At 39.4% G+C, this 22,729-nt stretch overlaps 3 protein-coding genes across 5 annotated transcripts; 1 reads left to right on the top strand and 2 right to left on the bottom strand.

The window, feature by feature from the left end:
• Window positions 1-77: 77 nt before the first annotated feature.
• Window positions 78-2,681, bottom strand: LOC134871122 (CD151 antigen-like). Its single transcript, XM_063893720.1, has 6 exons — window positions 2,553-2,681; window positions 2,047-2,235; window positions 1,681-1,884; window positions 941-1,078; window positions 763-846; window positions 78-443 (listed from the first exon to the last, which is right to left on the bottom strand). The coding sequence occupies exons 1-6, from the start codon at window positions 2,607-2,609 to the stop codon at window positions 372-374; spliced, it is 744 nt and encodes a 247-aa protein (XP_063749790.1). The 5' UTR covers window positions 2,610-2,681; the 3' UTR covers window positions 78-371.
• A 4,259-nt stretch (window positions 2,682-6,940) lies between these two features.
• Window positions 6,941-16,552, top strand: LOC134870831 (myosin light chain kinase, smooth muscle-like). Of its 3 annotated transcripts, XM_063893265.1 has the most exons (18): window positions 6,941-7,157; window positions 7,550-7,717; window positions 9,159-9,305; window positions 9,441-9,593; window positions 9,722-9,853; window positions 10,298-10,351; window positions 10,439-10,569; window positions 10,682-10,835; window positions 11,278-11,589; window positions 11,693-11,792; window positions 11,930-12,133; window positions 12,453-12,670; window positions 13,362-13,485; window positions 13,995-14,147; window positions 14,444-14,573; window positions 14,740-14,821; window positions 15,039-15,179; window positions 15,964-16,552. In XM_063893265.1, the coding sequence occupies exons 2-18, from the start codon at window positions 7,552-7,554 to the stop codon at window positions 16,167-16,169; spliced, it is 2,607 nt and encodes an 868-aa protein (XP_063749335.1). In that variant the 5' UTR covers window positions 6,941-7,157; window positions 7,550-7,551; the 3' UTR covers window positions 16,170-16,552. The 3 variants fall into 3 exon arrangements, with proteins under 3 accessions (XP_063749335.1, XP_063749334.1, XP_063749336.1); XM_063893264.1 differs by lacking the exon at window positions 6,941-7,157 and having other exon boundaries at window positions 7,377-7,717; XM_063893266.1 differs by lacking the exons at window positions 6,941-7,157; window positions 9,159-9,305 and having other exon boundaries at window positions 7,377-7,717.
• Window positions 16,553-16,697: 145 nt separating this feature from the next.
• coasy (CoA synthase) lies at window positions 16,698-22,487 on the bottom strand. The gene is made up of 10 exons (XM_063893267.1): window positions 22,289-22,487; window positions 20,458-21,203; window positions 20,117-20,331; window positions 19,643-19,774; window positions 19,093-19,282; window positions 18,889-18,953; window positions 18,706-18,790; window positions 18,474-18,571; window positions 17,808-17,954; window positions 16,698-17,705 (listed from the first exon to the last, which is right to left on the bottom strand). The coding sequence occupies exons 2-10, from the start codon at window positions 21,158-21,160 to the stop codon at window positions 17,637-17,639; spliced, it is 1,704 nt and encodes a 567-aa protein (XP_063749337.1). The 5' UTR covers window positions 21,161-21,203; window positions 22,289-22,487; the 3' UTR covers window positions 16,698-17,636.
• Between the last annotated feature and the right edge of the window lie 242 nt (window positions 22,488-22,729).

Genomic DNA, 22,729 nt, shown 5'->3' with positions numbered 1-22,729 from the left:
TTGAACTCGCATTGAAAATTTTCTCCAAAGTACACAACTTTAAAGATGTCACATCAGGTGTTAAACATAGACATAAATATCCATCACACATTTATTGAAGTTATTCTCCATAGCATGACAATTAAACATGAGACTATTGAGTAAATGGTGTTTTCAATGGCATAGACCAAACCGTTCCATTTACATATCTTGTTAAAATAGTCACAATTTGCAAGCGCAAAATAAGTAATTATTAGTTGTTTTCAAACATGTCAATTACAACATCATATACTTAATCCTTAAGTCCCATTTTAGGATAAAAAGACTGGATAAAGCAAATAGAATAGATCCAATATGTCAGCAATGTGTGAAGTCTGCTGTGCTTGGCCACATCAGCTCATGTTGTCATAGTTTTTCTGTTTTATGTTGCAACTGAAGCATGCCCCGATGAGTACTCCAAAGCACTGTAACAGGTACAAATGTTATAAGTCACTTGAAGCAAATGAACTCAAGGACAGGTCAACAAAAGTTATTTTCTCGCTCCATAAATTCTAATTAATTCTGGATTTCGCCCCCTTGGGCACACAGGTTGAGATAGGCTTCATTATCATTCATCCCATTACTTTTCAAATGTCTACATTACCATAACTTATGAATAGTTTTCTCATTCAAATAGTTTCAATATATTTTCATTTGTAATTTAATAAATATAATTATACAATGAAATGCATGTTATTTTAGTTTTTCTAAAGATACGTTCATTGTATTTTTAAATGTATTTACCTCTGAAATTCCAAGAACGATACAGAAAACCCCCACCCACATCAGGCTTTTCATCAGAAATAAGCTGATGGCCTTAATGCAACCCTGAAAAGGACACAAAATATAAAATAAAATACTAATTTGTTCACAAAAATTAAATCAAATGACTGTGCACTTCAAATAAGATTTCCCAGCAGACCTTTGAGCGAACTTTGCCCTTTTCCTTCCCACAGCCGGGACCCTTCACCTCACAACAGGAGTCCGGCGCGGCTTCATGGTCCTCCCAGCCCACACTGGTTGCCCAGTCCTCAGGGCCGTTTGCACCACAGCATTTGAACTGTAACACAGTTTATCATACATAAAAAAGTCATCAAGTTCACCTGGTGATCTGTGTGTTCATGATGCAGTGTAAAACCTGTTCAATGGACACTTAGGCATGTTGGCTTTCATTAAAAATAAAAAACATAAGAGTTTCATATATGGACTTCTTAGAAAAGCTGATCACTGTAAGAAATAATATGTTTCAAATACAAAACAATCATCTGTTCACAATAAATGAAAACAAAACTATCATTTAGAAATACTTTTTGTGAGACATGGTTAGTATCTAGCTTAGCATCTTAATGTTACTTGTTATTATTTTTTACTCAATTTCATCCAAAATTGAATAAGTGGATGTATAAAACTCTTCCTTTTCCTTGTTAAGATTTGGCATTAAGATTAAATAAATTCAGTTTGTATTATGCTCACACAATGCAAAGTTATTTAAAGAAATGGTCAAATTGAAACAAACTAATGTCTAATTGGTATCTATTAAATAAGCAATGCACAAAGACAGTTGAGAAAACCATTGGCTTGATAAGAGCTTAAAATATGTTTTGCCCTGCATGGGTTTATTAGGCCTTTTGAAAATACAAAACCTATATCTCTGTGCGTTACCTTTTCTTGAATTCTGTCGATGGCGGCTCTCTTCTCCGGGCTGTACTCACTGATCGTCCTTTTCACTTTGTCGATGTAGTTTATTGGACCTTTTATGTTTACTAGGGAAGAAGGATTCAATACCTTCATCCTCATGAAGAGTGAATAAATGACAGCCCCAGTGATTATCTCCAATATGATAATCACAGTCAGGCAACAGACGTACTAGTCCATAAAGAAACAGAGTGAGCAGTGTTAGAGGTCAGTCTCGTCACATTTGCTTGACAAAAACTAAAATGATCAGCCTTGCACTATTTTTCCCACGGGAACATTTTTTAATCAAATTTATGAGGAGAAATTTACATTATGTAGTGTCGTGTTACTCACAGTTACCACCAAACCATAATTATTAAAGAATGCTCCGAGACAGCCCAAGATGGAGACCACTGTTATGATGAAACCCACTGCTATGAGGACTATAGCAATTTTGGCCAGGCTGTTCCCTGCAAATGCTCCCAACTCTTGGTAAGTGGGTTTTTGCAGTACCCCGGTAGTGAGGAGAGCAACCCCAGATGCCTGAAACACAAAACAGTGGGCTTTAAATAGTGAAATAAAACCCAATGAACCCAGTTATGCTGGAGTGTGAAACTAAATCATTGTAAAGAGGAATATTTTGTCTAACTCTGGCGGAAAGATTATAGGATATTGTTACCATAATTTGATTAATCCAAAGTAGAAATCACTTTCATTGATACAAACAATTCTGTAGAAGCAGTTTAGTATAAAGTTGAATTCATTTACAGTGCCACTAACACTTTTACCTCCACTCGTAATATCAATCATTGCTGTACTCAACATTTTCATTCATAAACAGAATTACCCAAATGACTCACCATAAAGAGCATGTTGAAGAAAATAAATCCGCATTTGAAGCTGCAACACGAGCACATTGTGAGGACTTGATGCAGGCGATTGAAGTTTGTACTGTAATGAAAAGAAGGCAGAGGACAGAGAGAAAGCAGCAGATGTCCCTCAGAGTGTGAAGAGATACAGGCTTTACATCTAGATGTAGGTCAGTAGTGAGTGTGTATGACCTTATGGAAATGAACCTGCAGCCTGATAATATGTAAATTGATATATCACATGAAAACATTGAAGTGTTAGACGATTTGAATAGTAGCGTTTATGAAGTGCAGAAATTACCATAGAATGCGATTAGCTCAATATCAGGTAGAAGCCTCTGTACGGCCTTCTGTAGGAATATTGTGTGAATGTTGGCTTTGAAAGTGACTTCAGTGTCATGACTGTCATTTGAAATACTACATAGCAGTTTTATAAATTCCGTAAGGGTTTAGACTGAAGTTTAAACCTGGCGTCAATGGAGAGTCCTTGTTACATGTGTTCAAAAACGGAGAAAAACAGCTGTTTTTTTCTGACATAAAAAAAAAGGTTATTTTTACTTATTTAAAAACAGAAGAAAGCTTTTCTTTTGCTGTTCTATGCTTATCACGGTGCTGTCATTCCTTATTCAATCAAAGGTTTAGAAGAAGATGGCAAATGGGTTAGGTTTTGTAATTTTACAAATGTCTAAACATCTGACAAATTCTTAGTTTTCATTCGTTTATAAAACACCATTATTGTATCTTATAAGGAATTCGGTCAAGGGTATATTTTAATAGCTCTGTCAGTAAATCACTCATGACATTTTGACAAACATATAGAAAAATAACAAGAGAGTGTGAATCTTTATTAGTAATGAAACAGAAATGCAGTTTCTTTCTGCCACAGTTTGAAGTGTCTGAGCACTTGGAGCCGTCTGACTACTGGAACTTGCTTAAGGGTTCCTTCCATCCCTTTTGAGGACCAAACTCTTCCCCAGAGCTTCTCCGGCAACATATGGAGCAGCTGCAGGAAGTCTGACCTGGCTCCATCAGCTGGAAGAGGACAGAGGCCTCTGGCTGCAGCACAATATTCTTTGTCACAGTAGAAAGAGCAGCCGGGATGCTTGTAACACTCTGCCAGTGTCCTTCGTTCTTCACTTCTCTTTCTATCCATTCATGTCTTTTTCTGTATCTATTTCCTTTTTCTGCTTTCTTAGAGCTCAAGCCAGCGTGCATCAGGCTGTGAAGGACCATGCTGCTTTCCTATTTCAAACAAAACATCAGAAATGACTGTCCCCATTAACCACTGAAAAACTGCATTTTCTTTCAATGTATGTGAGGAACAGATTATGTCAAGTGGAGAGTTCTTTATTTTATTTTCACAATACATACAAATACTAGTCTTTATGTTAGAGGACAAGTCGTTTATGTGCACACATGAAGTTGTGGCTTTATCTTTCCTCTGCTCATTACTGACTCTCTTGTCCACAAAGCCTCATCTGTTTCTTATTTGCCTGCAAAGAAATTCACATGAAGAGATAAAACATATTTTAGATTACTGCAGTTGAGAGTGCATCAGTTCTTATCTTCTTTTTGGCCAGTCCTACAGACTTGTCCTATTTAAGTTAGTTGGAATTAAAATGTTAAATAAAATAACGTCTTTGTAAACTCTATCGCTGTGGCGTTTTACATCTATGTTGCGGGTCACAACGTGAGCCACAAATGCTGTTTTAATGCTGTGGCCTTAACAGCCTACAGATTTGCTCTTTTCTGCAATGCGAGGCATGCAGCCACAGGAGGGCCCCATTCCACTTTTTTTTGAAAAATGTGTCAAACATTTGGATTTAATACAGTGGTGGCATGCGTTTAAACAACTTTGTGGGAACAGGATAACACAGAGCCTGTATGTCTTTGAAGGACTTCATGGGAACAGGAAGTTAAATGATTGCCATAGTTGGAGCACTCAGTCGCAGAGAGAACATCGTCCTTCCCAGTCTTTGCTTTTTCCTGTTTTGAATTCTAAAATACTTGGTCAAAACCTTGCATGATTTCCGTCTGATAAGGATAATTGTAGAGGAAAGAGGTGGGGTTGTGGGATTGTATTTAATATAAGCACTTTGTGCGATAAGTGCGTTATTCTATTGTTGAAAGGGCCATATATGGTTAAAAGAACAGTCCCACTGAATATACTCTAAATTATATAATATTCTGTGATATCTTTTTACCTTATATGGCTATTTCTAAAGAATGTGCTCAAGCTTAGTGGACCTGCACTAAGTGTACATAGTTTTCAAGGGTGATGTCATGTGTTTTGAAGTTCTTTTATTTATTATACCCAAAACACATGAGAAATGTTCCATTTACACAGTAGAATTTAGGATTTCCAGGAAAAGGAATGAAAAAATAATAACAGGAAAGAAATAAAAGTGTAATGTGCAACAAGTCTTGATGTACCAACAGTTTAATCATGATGGAGAAAACAACAACAACAACAACAACAACACCAGTTAACTAATGCTAAATCAGTTAAGAATACCTTCCACAGCAAAGGATTTGATGTGGTTAAGCCAAAATATTACACATAATAAATTGTATCCAGCTATTTATTTATTTAGCCATCTTAATAAGTCGACAAAAAGCAAAGATATGGGAAAAAGGTAAACGACTTGTTGTAGTCAATGAAATTCCTCTGGTAGCCTGCAGAATAGCTACACATTTTTGATTACTAATAAGTAAAAAAAAAAATCTTTCTTAAATCAGTGTTATTTATTCCTTGAACACCAGGAATGTAAACTGTTTGTGCAACGTGTTTGTGTTTAAAGCTACACTTGTGATTTGTCGTTGTCTGGTATAGTAGAGTGAGTCTGTACATCCGTAAACAGTCAAGCTTTGCTCCATGTATGGTCCGTCAATCAACATGCTTTCAGAGCCAGGGGACATGTTTGTAGTATTAAGTAAATGATGTGCCTCCCACCATATGGCTCTAATTACGCATACCAGTCCATGCAACTGTTTCCAGACATTCCTGCACTGCCCACCAGTTAGTGAAATGTGTCCATTTAAAACCACAACATAGCAGCTCATCTGTTTGAGGTCGACTCTTCAGAGAAAATGTTATGCAACCGTTGGTATTGTTGATGCAGCATTGTGTTTAGAGGGCACAATAAATAATAATGTGTCTCAATAACTATCAGCTACGAAAGCATCACTTTTTAATTCCACATTTCCATGCTGAACTGTGTAAGCATTTATGTTTTTTATAAGAATACTTTCACAGTCCTATCTCAACATGTGCCTGTCAAGTTCTTATTTTATTTAATGTTTATTGGCCTTTTCACTTTAGATAAACAGGAAAAAAAACACAAAACTCTCCCACCCATGCTCAATAACACAACATTCTTGGTAAAAACAAAAAAAAGAGAAAAGAAACTTAACAAGCCTAATTTTACATTTCAACAAATTAAAAAAATTACATTTATAAAGAGATGACATCTTGAACACACACTTAATCCAGCAGTGGCTCAGTAAGTAGGGGCTTGGACTGGGAATCGTAGGGTCGCCGGTTCAAGTCCCCGAACAGACTTGAAAAAATATGGAAAGTGGACTGCTACTTGGAGAGGTCCCAGTTCACCTCCTAGGCCCTGCTGTGGTGCCCTTGAGCAAGGCACCGGACACCTCCAATCCCCCCTCCCCATTGCTCCCCGGGCGCTGCACAATAGCTGCCCACTGCTCCTAGTACTAGGATGGGTTAAATGCAGAGGACCAATTTCACTGTGTGTGCCCTGCTGTGTGCATGTATGTGACTAATAAAGAGGGTTTCATCCTCCGATTCTATCTATCTATCTATCTATCTATCAAACAGTAACTTAACTTTCTTAAAAATAAGACATAGATCATTTAAAAAACATTTACAACTAAATATGCAATAAAACCTAACCTAACCCTGTGACTGGAATTTAAATGTACATTATTGATCAATTAAATTATATATTTTTCAAAACTGTTAAAAAGTAATTAATGAAGAACAATCAGCAAAATGATCATAGCTGACAAAACCTTTTATTCACATGATGTAAAAACAACAGCATTTAAGTTAGGCGTTGACATTTGTCATTTTAAACATCAGTGAAACTGTTGGTTAGAATAGTAAAAGTGACAAAGTGTTGATAATAGCTTCAAATATGTAGAAGAGAAAACCAGTCTATGTTAGCGATCGGGCAACAAAAGGTAAAGTGAGAGCACCTTGGAGACACACCCAACCAGCAGCTACCTATTCCCATATCAATAGAACTCAAGGCGTCGCATTTAGAAATAGAGCGCTCTGTTTGTGGTCACATGGTTCCTTTTTCATTCAAAGAAACCCAACCCCGGAAGTCCCCGGCTTTAAAGAATAACATCAATGATTCTCTACATGTTGTGCACAGGCAGCAGAGTAAATACAGATAGAAAGCTGCCCTACAGGCTCTTCTTCATTCCTGTTGTGGCTCTGGCAGCATTGCTCAACCCCCACTTTGCCTCCAGTGTTTAGAGGAATAGGTGTTTCCAGGTGAGAAATGGCCAACAGAAGCTGACGGGGATGCACTGATAGGAGAAGCATTTTTTTATGAATATAACCAGGTAAAAATGTTTTCTTAACTAATATTTTTCTTCTATCACTATAAAGCATTCTGTTTCTCTCCAGCATGAATGTTTAGCCTCTCCCACACATTTCCTCCTCATGTTTTCTATTACATGTGATTCTCTCGCTCTGTCTGCGCAGAGGGACCGTGTGGGCTGGACATGTGTGTTTTTAATTGGCCTTCCAGATAAAAAGGGCTGTTTCCTGTGTATTGGGGGGCTGAGGGTGGGTAGAGATAACAGAGGCAGCCTGTATGCAGAGGCTCGTTGGGAAAACATTCAACACATCAGCTTCACGCTATACTTAGAAACGGAGTACAACACACTACAAGAAAGAGAGGGGCCTCACTGATGAGTGATCTGAAACTTCTCTGGTTATCATTTCTACCTAGAGATGGATAAGGATGGGGGAAAGCCAAAGACCTTTGTGTCTACTTTCCGGCTGGCCCTGAAACCTCAAGCGAGGACTTTCTGTGTGGAGAAACAGAAAGAGAATGGACTGGATACAAGTAACAGGAAGATAATAGGCAACCAAAAGCTGGGGATCCCACTTGCCACAGGTAAGACCAGAAGAAGAGCATCTGGCTTTATAATTTGTGTTAGTTTTTATAATGTTGAACTGAACTAACTGTTTAATACTGCAACAACTGGAGTGTATTTCACTGCATTTAAAACAATACCGCCATAGCCATCTGTCCCCAGGTTTTATCCCTGCCTGCATCCCTTCAGTTCGTACAGAATGCCCCTTGAACCTGGGACACATTTCAACAAGAGCTGACAAAAAATGTAATTCCCTAGGGGATTTTAAACTTCAAAGAGGTCCGTAGAGAGCGCCTGTGCGTGGGTTTGCTGTTGTCCATAGTTCTTAAACAATCACTTATGCACTTATCAATTGACTTTTAAAACATTAATCTGTGTAAATTAAAGATAAATAAAAGAAATATACCGCGTCACATTCCGTCCTGCAGCACCTGCACGACATTTCATGTTTCAACTTGAACTTTTGTTCCTTTGCATGACGGGAAATCAGGGATCTGTTTAGATTACACATATATGAAATGTTTAGCTCCCCTAGGGTGAGTTTGCTACTTTAAGGGTGCAGCTCTCTATATATAGCAGGATATTGTGAAATATAATGTGCTTTTAGTTACACATGCTGTCAGATATGTCCTCAGGAATTTAAAGGAGTGACATGCAACCTGCCAGCCCCCTCCTCTTTTCTCCCCCAAATATAAACATAGTGAACACCAAAAGACATGTGTGCAAACACACATCTGGTCGGAAAATCTTGTCAAACACCGTGTCAAATTCCTCACGCTTGTACTCACAGCTGTAACACTCTCCAGTGGATTCAGCCACAGGTCAATGATTAATTTAACTGATCTGCCTGGTGGTCAAATGAACACTACCCACTAACATCGCTCTATAGTTTTAATATTTTCATTGTCGACTACATTTGCATCCACATTTAAAGTTCAACCATAGCTCAATCAGTTGTATCATCACCTCTCTACTAAACCATAAGCTAAAAACAACTGCTTGAAAGTGTAGTCGCATTACTTGTTATCACTTTATTAAGGTTAATATGTGCAATCTAATACAATGCTACATTTGAGATTTAAATTATACCTTGACAAAGTTTATAATGTTTAGTTGTTGCTTAGATGGTCAAGCATATGTAAAGGTACTTGTGTACATGAGGTGGGGCTGAATATTAGAAACAATTCCCAATGTAATGCCAAAACATATAGTTGAAAAAAACTAAAACCATCATAGTATAACAAACTAAAGGCAGCACAGTTGTTTTGGATTACACTAGATGGTCCAGGTCACTGAGTTTATGCACTTCAGTAATATTCGATTTACCACAGCTATAAGGTGCTTCAAAAACCTTAAAAATGTACCTTGATAATGCCTGAATTTGATTGGAAAAGGTGAACCCTTACTGAACCCCGTCTGCTAAAAAAAACCCATTGTCCCAAACCTCTGTCCTCCTCTTAGATTCCAGGCTTCCACTCACCCAGACGCTCCAAACGCCCCACTTCAGACAACCACTGAGGGACTGTGCGGTTTGTGAAGGAAGTGATGCTACCTTTGAAGGTGTTATCACAGGAAGTCCACCTCTAAGCGTTTCCTGGCTACACAATGGTAAATGTCTAATTGCCATACCTTCAGGATGACTATCTCCCCTCTTTAAGGATTGAGCTACAATTTCCCATCTTTAGACATATTGTAATGTTTGTCCTAAAAACACGTGTTTGCCTATTTTGTTTTGTCATTTAGGTGAGAGGTTGCACTCAAGTAAAACTTCCTTCCAGAATGGTGTTTCCAGTCTGTCTCTGACTCAGTGTAAACCTGGAGATGCTGGGACGTACACATGCACAGCTGAGAATACTGCTGGGAAACAGTCGAGCAGTGGTGTGTTACATGTCACAGGTAAAGCAAAGTGTGGAGTGAGAACTTTTTTGCACACATCACATACAATTTAACCTGTGTGTAAATAACTCCCATTGAATTAGACTGTGTAAATTAAACCTGAGTCTTCTCTGTTTGCAACGATACAGAAACAAAGGAAATCCCCAGAACAAGCAATCATGAGCTGCACAGTGAGGTCACATTTAAGGTTGCGTTACCCAAAAATACCCCATTGTCCTCAGCTTCCAAAAATGGACGACAGCACAGAGAGGAAAGCAAAGGTAGACAACAACATTTTTTAAAGCTTGCTAAAACAAAATGTCTTGGTGTACACCCACAAAACCCCAGCTTTTTACGGAAAGCCCTGAGAGACAAGTGAGAATTTTTTGTCAATTCACCTGTGTTCAGGAATTAAGAAAAGGTGGAAAAAAGGTTTTGCTATGATAATCTTTTTGGTTCCTTAAAAATCCTCTTCTCTGTAATACATTTTTGATTTTGATATTTTTTCCCTTAAACTTCACTCACCTGTTGCCATCTCCCCACACATATGAGTGAGTGGTTGCTGAAAATGGTGCCTTCCTTTTCATTCAAAAGTGCTAAGCATTGGCTGTCTGTTGATAGCAGTGTCTCTGCAACCTAACATCACTGCTTACATGTGATTGGTTGGATACTTCTTAAACCCGCCTACAGTAGCACACACACCTGTAAAACCACCTCCTCTTCAGTCCCCACAGCTGTCAGTGATATCAACTTTCAAACAAAGGTCTCCCCAAGCAAAGGTGAGTAGAGGGCACCACAACATGTAAACTTAATTTTACAGCACTAAAGTCATGTTGTATTAATTAAATAAACCATATTTTCCTCAGGACCTCCCGTGGAGTTTGTAGACCCTCCAGAGCAGGTGGAGGTTCGAGTAGGAGAGAAGGCCTGGCTACACTGTGAGTTCAGGAGCAGCTCTGTCCCTGTGGCCTGTTGCTGGATTTTCAACAAAGACAAGGTAATAGAAGAGATTCTTTGGTTGTAAATAAGTTTAATTCATTACTTTATATTCTCATTTTGAGATTCAGCAACATGTTCTGATGTGCACTTCCACTTTGCTTCCTCTTCAGGTGGTAAGTGGGTCAAAGAAGTCTGTCCGGAGCAGTGAGACACAAAGTAGTGTGGAGATCTCTCAGGCCTGTCCAGAGGACAAAGGCTTGTACACTGTCGTAGTACGAAACAGAAAAGGCTTTGCCCAGCATACCATCTCCCTCCGTGTCATGGGTAAGAAATAATACAATGCAATATACACAATATATAAGCATAACTGAAACAATTAGTGGATAGCTAATGCAAAATGTGGCTTTTGATGGTTTAAATCACACTTTTCTGAACTGAGTATTTAACTTTAAAACTAAGTAAATCTTCCAGATTTGATTTGTATAATTTCACATAAGGAACATTTTACATGCAGGACTATGTGAGTATTTAACTACCTTTACTTGATCTGAATACTCCCTCTACTAAAAATCCCATATAATTATCCTATCAGTACCACTTGTTGCAGGGATATGGATTGATTAAATGAAACTGATTCAAAAACTATAGTAAAAAAGGGAAATTATGGAAATTAGCATCTCCAAATCATGCCACCAATCAGTGATTTTACCACTAACATTGTCTCTAGATATATAACTAAACCTAATGCCCTTGAATGTCTCCTCAGACCGTCCTGACCCTCCAGCATCCCACCCTGTCATTTCCCAGCTGTCCACTCAGTCCTTGGTCCTGTCCTGGACGGGTCCCAGCTATGATGGGGGTACAGCAGTGCTGGGCTACAAAGTGGAGGTAAGAGAAGAGGGCCAAGACACCCCTGAGAGCTGGACAGAAGCGACAAGCCGTTGTAAAAACACAACCTTCCACGTCCGCTCAGGCCTGGAGCCTCTGGGTCAGTACCGCTTCCGTGTTAGAGCCTACAACTCAGCGGGGGTCAGCGAACCTAGCCAGGAGTCTGAGTGTGTCAAGATGGTGACTGCAAGTAAGTGACATGTTGGATTTGCTAAATATTTTAGAAACGGACTTGAGGTGTACCTGTCAGCAGTGATTTGCTTCTTTCTCACCAGTTTTTCTTTCTTTGTTAGAAAAAAAAAAAAAGGATGAGCCTGACTCGTATGTCACAGTTACCATTGACACCAAACACAAGGCCAAGGACCACTACAATGTGCATGAGCAGCTGGGAGTGTAAGTATGGAAACTTAGGATCTACCAGCTGGATGAGATTTTCAAAGAACACATGTTGATTGTAAATAAGTATGTTGAGAATTTTCTTCCAAAGCAGAGTAACGTTGAAATGCCTTTTATTTGCTTTGATGAAACAGTGGGAAGTTTGGCCAGGTGTTCCGGCTGTCCCACAGGGAAACGGGTCAGGTGGTTGCTGGGAAGTTTTACCGAGCCCGAACCTCCAAAGAAAGAATGGCAGCACGCAAAGAGATCGAAATTATGAACCTTCTTCACCACCCAAAACTGGCCCAGTGCCTCGCTGCCTATGAATCACGCTCTGAGATGGTCATGGTCATGGAGTAGTAAGTACATTGCTGATCTGGGAAAAGCCACACGTGTTTTAAAATATTGTCCAATGAATCTTTACAAAGCAGCAAGTAATACCTGGGTTTTAAAGGCATAAATGTGATCAAGACAAATAAGAATCTCAATTCAAATCATAATATGCCTCCAAACCACATGGGAATGACATTAAAGTATCAAGTATGTTTTGTCATTTTATAGTAATGTTCAACATTATTTCATTTTGATAGTAACCTTTCAACTGAAACAAATCATAGCTATTGCAGACCAAGGTTGTTTTTGAAGCATGGATTTAATTGGTGTCATTTGTCTGCCCAGTATTGCAGGCGGTGAGCTCTTTGAACGCATCGTGGATGAAAACTTTGAGCACACAGAGCCCACCAGTGCCCGCTACATGCAGCAGATCCTGGAGGGCATGCAGTACGTTCACAAGCAGAAAATCGTCCACCTCGACATCAAGCCAGAGAACATTGTCTGTGTGGATACAACTGGCACACGGATCAAAATCATCGACTTTGGCTTAGCTAGTAAACTGGGTGAGTTTGCTGGATCTGTAGAAAAGCTCTCATAGAGATATCACTATGATGTCATATCTTTGTATCGTTAATTTGAAGCTATTAGGAATGGTATTTCCCTTGAATGCAGCATTTTATATCTTCATAAAAGGGACAGTGAATAAATGGCCCAGTGTGTAGTCTTATTAATGACATCTCCTGTGTGCAGTCTGGTTAATATTTTCAGCCATGGAAATCAAAGGGCCAGCCAATGCTGAGCAGCAATGTGCACATGAAGAATAACATATATTCTTGGCTGCATAAAACTTTGCATAAAGTTAAATTAATACAAATATGCTTTGTCAAATTGACATCTTACTATGTGAGAAGTTTCATCTTGACAACGCAGCAAGGTCGACAAAAGATCACTCATTTCAATACATGCAAAAATAATCAAGATAACATCGATGAGTGTTGTTTCTAAATTCCTAGAAGTCTACAATGCCCATTGCAAAAATAACCAGTCTCTAAATAGACTGCTTTAACTCTGTGTACAGCAAAGCCTGCAGAGACAATTCAAGTACTAAATTAGGTGATGCTTCAGAAGCTGCATTTCTAGATTGGATGATCTATTCAGAGAGGACAGAAACCATGTTTAAATAATACAGTATGATGCAAATACCAAACATTCAGGGAGACATTTTGAATTTCTTACGCTTCTCTTGTTCTTCAGAGGAGGGTAAACCTCTGATGGTGATGCATGGTACGCCGGAGTTTGTGGCCCCTGAGGTGATCAACTATGAGCCTGTAGGCCTTGAGACAGACTTGTGGAGCATTGGAGTCATCTCCTACATCTTGTAAGTTTCAACAGAGGCTGTAGTGATTTAAACTCTAGGTACATTCATATACACAAACTTAAAAGTTAGAGGTGAAAACGGTAAACCTGGAGGGTTATTTAGATTATTCGAGTGTGGGAGAGGAAATGATCCCAATTTAACTTTTGTTTATATATGTAATTTGAAAACCACTTCAAGTCAAATAAATGCAGTAGCAGCTTGGATTATGTCAGTGATGCAATTTACTTTTGATTCCACAAGTGTAGATTTGGCGCTACCCGCTGGTAGCTTTGCATTACTACAGCCTTCCTTAACAAAACATGTACAAATTCCTAAAATGCATAGTTCAAACTAAATTTAGCAATAATTTTGGAAATAAAAAAACTCAAGACTAATGACTTAGACACTTGGGTTAATGTTTAAAAATCAATATTCCTTTTGTTGATAGGTACAAACATAATCTCCGTAGAAACGACGCACTACCATAAAGACTGCATAGTTAACTTTTCCTCATTGTTAAATTGTTCTAGGCTCAGTGGAGAATCTCCCTTCCAGGGGAACAATGAGGCTGAGACTTTGGCTCTTGTGACTGCTGCCAACTTCGAGTTTGACCAGGAGAGTTTTGAGGACATCTCTGATCAAGCTAAAGACTTTATCAGCTCCTTGCTGAAGAAAGACCGGAGGTTGGTCTAATTTTCATGCCACCGTTACCTACAGTATATGATAGCTGTGCTCACAAACTGCTTAGATACTCTTTGTAGTAACCTCCAGTTGATAATGTCACAGCAAGACAATTATGAGCAAAATATCCCCTGTGATATTTTGTTTTGCATGTTACCTAAGCATTTAATAATGACTCAGGGAGAGCCAGGGTTGTATTTATGCAGCAGATAATCCACGGCTGCTTCACAGTGAGCTCAGGACACTGCTGGCATTTGACAGCTTTTGCCTCCCCCTCTCTACCCACCTGCACTTTCAGATGCAGGCTGTCATGTACCGAGGCCCTCGCCCACCCCTGGATGGCCTCTTTTACTCCGTTAAGCCGCAGACCCACCAAGTCCCTGAATAAAGGCAAGATGAGGCGCTTTCTGGCCAAGCGCAAATGGAAGGTAACGCGACTGGAAGGATTATTCAAATGCTGTCAGCCAAGAAATGTTAACACTTTTCTTATCAATGCTTCCCTATGACCTTTCAATCTATTGTCCTATAAAGACCTTAAGCTTGGTTCTGAGTGTGGTTTGTCATCCATTGCTATTTGTCCTTTCAAACTTCTAGAAAACTGGCAAGGCTGTTTTGGCCCTACAGCGGATGGCTAATCTCTCTAACAGGCCAGACTCTCCTGGCAGCTCCTCAGAGGGTAAGACTGATAAAAAGACACACGCATACACACTCAATGCCCTCCTGTGTCCCAGAGCTACATACATATCGCAGATGACTCACTGTTTCCGATTGTCACTTCAAGTTTACCCTTTTGTGATCTGTAAAGCCTTGTTTCTGTTTTATTCATCATCATCATCATCATCATCATCATCATCATCATCATCATCATCTTCATCATCCTCTCTCTCATCCAGAGCCAGGATGGAGCCAAGAGGCAGAGGAGGCCATCCAGTCGCTGGATAAGCAGCTGCAGAGTGAACCTCGCTTCCAGCAGGCCCTGAAGGACACCACCCTTCCGAAAGGAGCAACAGCTCGGCTGACATGCCTTGTCAATGGTAGAGCAACAGAACTGCGCTGCACATCATTAGTATAATTCCTTAGCACATACTACAAGTAGAGCAAAAAAAGACAATACTCTGAAATGCTCTGATATAGAAAGATTAACCCTACACCTAAAAACTAGCTCAATTTAAAGCTGCCATGGTTAAAAAAATCAACCAACAGATTGTGTTTCCCTGGATCCGCAGGTACCACCTCGCTTTAAACTCATTGTTTTGATGTAGGTTAATTATCTACTACTTTACCTGATTTATCTAACTCTAGGCACCGTTTTTGAATTTATGTTGTAATTCCTGTTTAATCTGTACAAAACCAGTTTGGAAACAACACATGGATTTTGAAAAGTTCAGGTTCTCAGGGTTATGTTTCCCTGCTTAATGACGCATTAACTGAGACCATTCAAAGGTTTTTATTTTCTGAGGAATGTACATTTTTCTAGGTCTGATGTTAAATGATCCTATCTATAGTTTAAAGCCTATGTTAAACTCCATGAAACCCTCCCCTCTGAAATTTGCAGACATTATAGTTTATTTATTTCTTCTGACTATCATATCTCAACTGTGTCTAAACATATTAACCATCATTGAGTTCACCATTCAAACTCAAAAAAATAACTATTCTTTTGAACTTAACATTGGAAAAGCAACCATTGGCTTGGGAATTATTTCATAATTTGTTGTATCAAGACCAGCAACCATTTGCTGTTTTGTATGTGATATTGTAATCCCCGTATTAGTTACTAAATGTTTGTGCAATAATGTCTCATTGTTTCAATTCTAGGCTACCCACAGCTGGAGGTGAAGTGGCTTCAGAATGAGAAGCCGGTGGGTGAATCGGGCAGAGTGACCATGGAGCAGCATGAAGACGGGCTCTGCTCTCTGGTTCTGGCTGATTTGGAGCTTTCTGACTCTGGCGTGTATGTGTGCAGGGCCGGCAACATGCTGGGGGAAGCAATGTGCTCTGCCAAACTGAAAGTGGAGATGTAAATGAAGAAAACCAGAGGAGGCAACAGCTTAAGATGTCCTTCATTTGTAAGGAGACTTGTCAGAGTAGACTGATGTGAAGGGTTTGATAGCGCCTGGACATGAAATGTCAGTACACAGGTGGACCAGTATATACTGCCACAAAAAAAAATCGTGCTTACAATTTATTTCAAGGGAAAAAGGGTGTGTTACGGTTGTTTTTGGACCACATACCAAGAATCCTTTGTTTCACCAACCACCTGCCACAAGTGCACTTACTAAAATCATTAAGGGTGAAATCATGCTGTTCACGTGAAAACTGTACATTTTGCACATTAAAATATTATTCCAATGTAAGTGTTTTTAAAGGTGTCCCGATTAAAGTCTGACTGAGGAAAATGTTTAAATGCCTTTTCTTTTCAACTCAAAGCTAGTGAAATTTTCAATGCTACATTGAATTTCTATAAAGAAACATATAAACTTTAAGATCGAATAAAAAGTTTGTCCAATAGCCTGAGCCTTTAAAAAAAAAGAAAATGTAGAGATCACAAATGGGTTGTAAAACGTGTATTTAATATTACACCAATTTATTAATATTTTTCTCTGATTTTCAAGATGACATGCAATGAAATCAAAGACGCTTACAATGTCAAACCAACTGTACCACCAAGTGTTACTTCACTGACTCATTGGACAATCCTTGCAAAAGTAAGGTATGGCTTTAGCAATGAAGCAGACTTTTATTATGTAAACATTGATATATAATTTTAGGATCTGACAACATACATTTTACCACCAGATAAACAAGATGTTTCCACTCTGTATCTTTGGCTTTTATTCAGGTATGTTCAGGTGAGCACATTCTTCGATTTCAATTCACAATTTTATGTGTCAATGTACAGTGTCATTGATTATTTTCATCATTTTAGGGGGATAGTGTATTAAATGCGACATCTACACTGATATTTCAAAATATCCTAACCTATTGCACAGAATTCTCAAATACAATTAATATAATTTGGTTATTCCAAATAATTTTTTGCACATTTGTTAAAATATTCTCCCAATCCCTGAAACTGCACAGAAACTCTTTCCATCAGTTGCTTTTGCTTTTTTTCTAAGCTACATTCATTAGTTGTGCTTCAAAAACATGGATAGAACTTGTAAAGTGTCATAAACTAAACAGGTGAGGAATTAGAATGTTCTTGTTTGCTGAATGTTGGGCAAATCGTTTCAAAAAAATTATTTGAAAAATAATCCCAAACATGAATACCAATCTTCAAATTCCAAAATACTATTGATTGGGATATTTTATAAAGTTTTTCCTCACGAATCCCTCTTTCAGTTGAGCATCATTAAAAACCTGTGGAAACTCAATTAGGCACTGAGTCTTGGTCAGAAGTAAGAAAGCTTGTTGGATTTGCTGAAATGGCACAGGAACCATTCTAAAGTCTTCCTAAGGCATCTTGTTCTGTAAGCATGTATGCACAGTTAAGATGATTCATCTTCCTTTTGTCTCTGTGTGATTCTCTCCTGAAGAAGCTTCCAAGCTTTCAGTACCTATAAAGGAAATAAGACAAAGGGAGAATTATTCTGACAGTTTTCAAATGTGTGAATGTAAAGTACATCGTCTAGACTCTGAAGGCTTGGTGAGTGACTTACCTGTTTCTGAGTGACCTCGGGCTCCCACAGTGTGCTGAGCACCACGTTGGCGTGCTCTACTTGATTACTGTTGGACCACTGGCTCTGCAGCCGCTGGAGAGCATCTTCTGTGGTCAACCCGTCACGCTCTGTTATCCTTATCACAGCCTGAGAGGGGAGGGGAAACAAGTTGAGGTGAGTTACGAGAAAAAAAAGGTGTAATGTAATTTCAGGAGGCCAATTTTGGCGGCCCTAATTGGTAGTATCAAATAAAAAAGCATGGGCAGACAGCAATGCATGGTGATATCCTCACACTCCTTCACACCAAGAAATGTGTCATTTCTTTTCTAGAAACAAGCCATCAGAAAAGAAAGAAATAAACAAATATGCACTCAAACTTCCTTGAATTGTAAGTGCTGCATTTTGTATTGACCTGCGCAGGGACTGCAGAGGGAAATTAGCAAACTTCTTTAATCTGTTACAAAGCATCTTATCTTTTTGAAATGTATGTTATTTTTGTACATGGAACCTGACAACTAAACTAAACTACAAATGTAGACACTTGGACTCTCATTGTGTTCCAAAACTGAAACAGCCTGTTATCAACTTTACTTTGTTCTAATTTCCTCACAGGCCAATTTGACTCCATGTGTGTTGCATTGAGGTTTGCAGGTGAAAGCACATTACCTCCTCCTCAGGGATGATGGTGACCCAGACTTCGTGAGTCATATCTGTCCAGCCGGCCTGCAGAAGAACTGCTGCATCCAACACACAAACCTGTTTACCTGTAAATAGCAAACAAATAACATGAACACTGGGGGAAATGTATTCTTTACAAATGAAGTTCAGTTTCTTTATACTCTGTACATATGTTAATAATATCAGCACAAGGAAATGTAAATGTTATTTCTTACATTACCTTCTTTTCTTGCTTGGCTGATTATGTTCTTCACCAAAAGTGCAATCTCAGGCCATACAATGTCTGTGAGAGCTTTTAAGCGCTCCTGCAACAAAAAAACATCATCTTTGGTAAATTGTTGATACACAGCCATGTCATTTACAATGCTGTGATGTGTGGAAAATGTATTAATTGTCACATTACCTTGTTTCCAAAAACCTTCCTTCCTAATGCGCGTCTGTTGATGGTCTTATCTTCATTCAGAAGATCTAAAAGTGACAAAAGAAACTCATCATCGTTAGGTATCTCCTTAAAATTGACCATTCGTTTATAAAATATCATGAGGAGATGGATTACGCATCTCTGACCATAGTCCAAGCAGTCCTCAGCACACAAGAGTTTCCTCACCTGACCCGAATTCTTCGAGCACTCTGTGATGGGCCACGGTGTTGGGCATGTACACCTCGTGGCCCAGCTTGTCACAGTCAACTCGGACGGCACCCAAAGCCTCCAGCCGCCTGGCTATGGAGCTCTTCCCACTGCCGCTGCCTCCCGTCAGGCCTATGACATATGGAAGTGGAGCGAGATGGGATGTGTCCTAGTGCAGAGACAACAGGAGATGCATGGGAGCAGGGAATAAAAACAATAATGTTTTTATATTGAATAATACAACTAAATACTGTCTTTTTTTAGAAACCTGTATAAATCAGATTTGATTTGAACAGTTGAACAATTTGAAGTTTTCTAAGTCCAATATTGTGCTTCATACACAATGTTCATATGTATGAAAACACATCTCCTCAAATGCAGCAAGACAACAATTTAATGAGTTAAAAAATATATATATTTGGCATTTCTTTTGTTCATGACTTAGGACTGCAATAATACCACACTTAGTAATCTTAATACTGAATAAAATCCCTTATCAAAACTGATATTTGTTTTAAATAAGCCGTACTTTAGGCGGTGTAAGGAGGGTGCCCAGCAGACGAGAGCGTAGACTGGAGGAGCTGATCTTTTCCTCCTCTGTCTCGGTGTGGTGGGCATCTTTAAGCAGTTGAATCTCATGGAGGACAAGAGCGGACAGGCCCTGATATAGGATGCAAAGAACATGGAACGTCAAATAAGTTTGAATGTGTACCCAGGCTATGGTTTCCGTTATCCAAAAAAAGATGTAAAGGAAAATAACTGCACTTGGGCTACATGATACATGACATAAGCATATGTTTATTTGTATATGAAGCACTTTAGGAAGCATTTTCTATCTAATAAAAGTTAAGTTGATTTTAAAAAGGCATTTGTGGCATACAAATTGATATCTTGCGATGAAAACCTTGATTTTATTAAAATGTTATTACAAACATTTCAGTCCAATTCACTGGTAATAGTCAGCATGTATGGTGTAACATGTATTGAATATTTCCTAACTTACATTCTCAAAGCGTTTTTTGTTGACAGCCTCGCCTCCCTTCCTAGTCTCCTCACTAACCACAATGCACTGGAGTAAGGGGTCAACCACAGACACTCCATAGGGGTCATGAAGGGGCACGATCTCCACCCGCAGCGAGGGTTTGATTTCTTTAAGGAACTCCTTTAGTCTCTGTTCACGCACAGAGTAGGGCTCCACCAGCTCCTTTAGCACTTTTTCTAAAGCAAGGGAAAGACAGAATGTCAGGAGAGAGGAGGGGCATTCAAATATGGGGAATTAGCCTCATAGGTATTAGATGAGTAAACATTCCTACATGAAAAAAACACTGGAAATGTTCTACTCACTTTTCAGCATTGCTTTGTCACACACACCGATAAGGAACCTCTTATTGGCTAGCAGACACGAGATGTTGAGCAGTGTCTTGTGGGCCCCATGGAGCCGGTCAAATGTTCCCCCTACCACCACGTGACTGTAGGTCTCCAAGGGTTCTTCCTTTTCTTCAGGCTCTTTTAGTGCTTCCTCTGTCTCCTGCAGCGTCATTAGCTGTGGATGAAGCAGCACTGAGGGTAGACTGGGGCTACAGACGTAGCAATGGCCTGTGTAACTCTGCAGACACTGCATGACCTGATTGGACTGACCCGGGTTCTGCAGAGGAAAGTCTGTAAGAACCACATCCGGGGAGTGAGACAGAGACTGTGGTGTTGGGAAAGGGGAATTTGGGATTGTGGTCCCGCTGCTTGTAGTTGACTGAGCGCGAACATTCGTCAGCAAAACACGAATATCCAGGTGCCCGCACACATCAGCTGCATTACTGTAAAGGCGGCTAATGATTGTCGACAGGGCCACTACCGGTGGAATGAAGACTGGTCGAGGCTGGCTCCCACCTCCGAGTATCAGCCCTGGGTGGAGGTGGACGTACAGAGTGCGCTCCACAAGCTGAGCAGCTGAGCTGAGCACCGGAGCGATGCGCAAGGGGAGGATGTTGAGAGGAGATGTCAGCACAAGGATGCCCGTGCTGAATCTAGTCATGTTACTGGCTGATATCATGGGGGATCACAGTCCACAGTATCTGCTGACTCACTGTTAGGGGCTGGAAAGTGAAAGTGAAATAAACAACTTTGAAGGCTCACTGCACACTTTGTCAAGCAGTGGTACTAAGCAGCCACGTCTTTACGGTTTAAATAAAAAAGAGAATATAATTATTGCTTACATGCCCTTTAAACAACCGCCCGAGGATAAAACTATCAGCTTATAGAGATAAAGGTACAAGTAACATATCAATACGCATTTACTTGGTGATAAAACTGTTAATTTGAATTATAACAGCTGAACTACTAAGAATTTTACCAACATTTGCTACAAAAGTTTTTGTCATACATAGCATCCTCGTCACGTTTATTACATACTGCAGAGCTATAAGAATGCCATGCACAGTTAATGATAAGCTCCACATTAGCATTCCTCCAGTCTGCGGGCTCTGTGTTTATGATTAGCCTACCTAAGGTATGGGGTTGGGAGAATAGAATGAATTACAAAAAAACCCCAAAACCTTTCTTCAAACATTCCGTTTGTTGTGCAATGCATTAGTTACAGTGTTACAGGCCAATGCTGTCTCATTCCAGCGTTTTAACCCTCGAGGCAAAGTCTATATTTCAGTGAATAAAACAGCTGTTTGTTATTGTCCCTATTCTTCATTCAGCCAACAAGGAAGCTGACTGACCTGAACCGACCTAAACCCTACCATGTTATTGGTCAGATGTTCTGCCATTGAACCAAATACAAGTATGAAGATACAGTAAATAAAACAGATTTAAACTGAAAGTTGATCAATGTCCAGCCACTACCAAGTCTTACTTACAAGCACTTGTTTTGCTTTTCGATGACAGTTAGAGCTCAGATTAGCTAATGTGTACTCGAAGTTGTAGCTAGCAAGATATGTAGTACTACCATCACATTGCCTGTAAAAAAGGAATAAAAACCCGTTGCAAAATGATCCTGCAGGATTCTGAAAGGGCAATCCTTTACAGATGATGGTATGTCTTATTTACCTGCAGTAACACAAACGACCTGTACTTTTAGGTGCGGCTCACATTCTAAGCAATCATCGTTCGTTTTGAGGTGACAAGCTGGCAGATATCTGGCAACTTTGCATGACAACTGTTAGCATGAGCTTACCTGGGTTGAGAAAATCTAAGGCGACGTGAAGAAACGGACGAATCGTGCAGTTTAGGTGGACCTGGTCACATAACTACTGAAGAGATCGTTTCCTGAAAAATATTTAACCAGGAACGTTCTTATCCAGTCCCCTTCAGTCCCAAACAGCTAAGCACCAAACAGTGGAAGTCATTCACACGTGAACTGAGTAGGGTAATCACGTGACATTTTACACGCACCCTGGTTGGTTGAGGGGAAAAAGAAGCGATGTAGTCTGGGAAACGTAGTCATATAATTGACAGGGAGTCACCTTAAGGTAAACTTTATAAATCCAGCCATGTAAACAAAGTGTTAGTGCTTAATTTCACCGGACAGTTCAGTCGAATGACATCTAAAGCCATTATAATATAAATCCATCAATGTTTGTTTGATCCTAACCCTAATAAAATACAGATGAAGAAA

The sequence above is a fragment of the Eleginops maclovinus genome, chromosome 10 (assembly GCF_036324505.1).
Source record: "Eleginops maclovinus isolate JMC-PN-2008 ecotype Puerto Natales chromosome 10, JC_Emac_rtc_rv5, whole genome shotgun sequence".
NCBI classification, from domain to species: Eukaryota; Metazoa; Chordata; class Actinopteri; order Perciformes; family Eleginopidae; genus Eleginops; species Eleginops maclovinus.
This window is presented reverse-complemented; position numbering and strand designations above follow the sequence as displayed.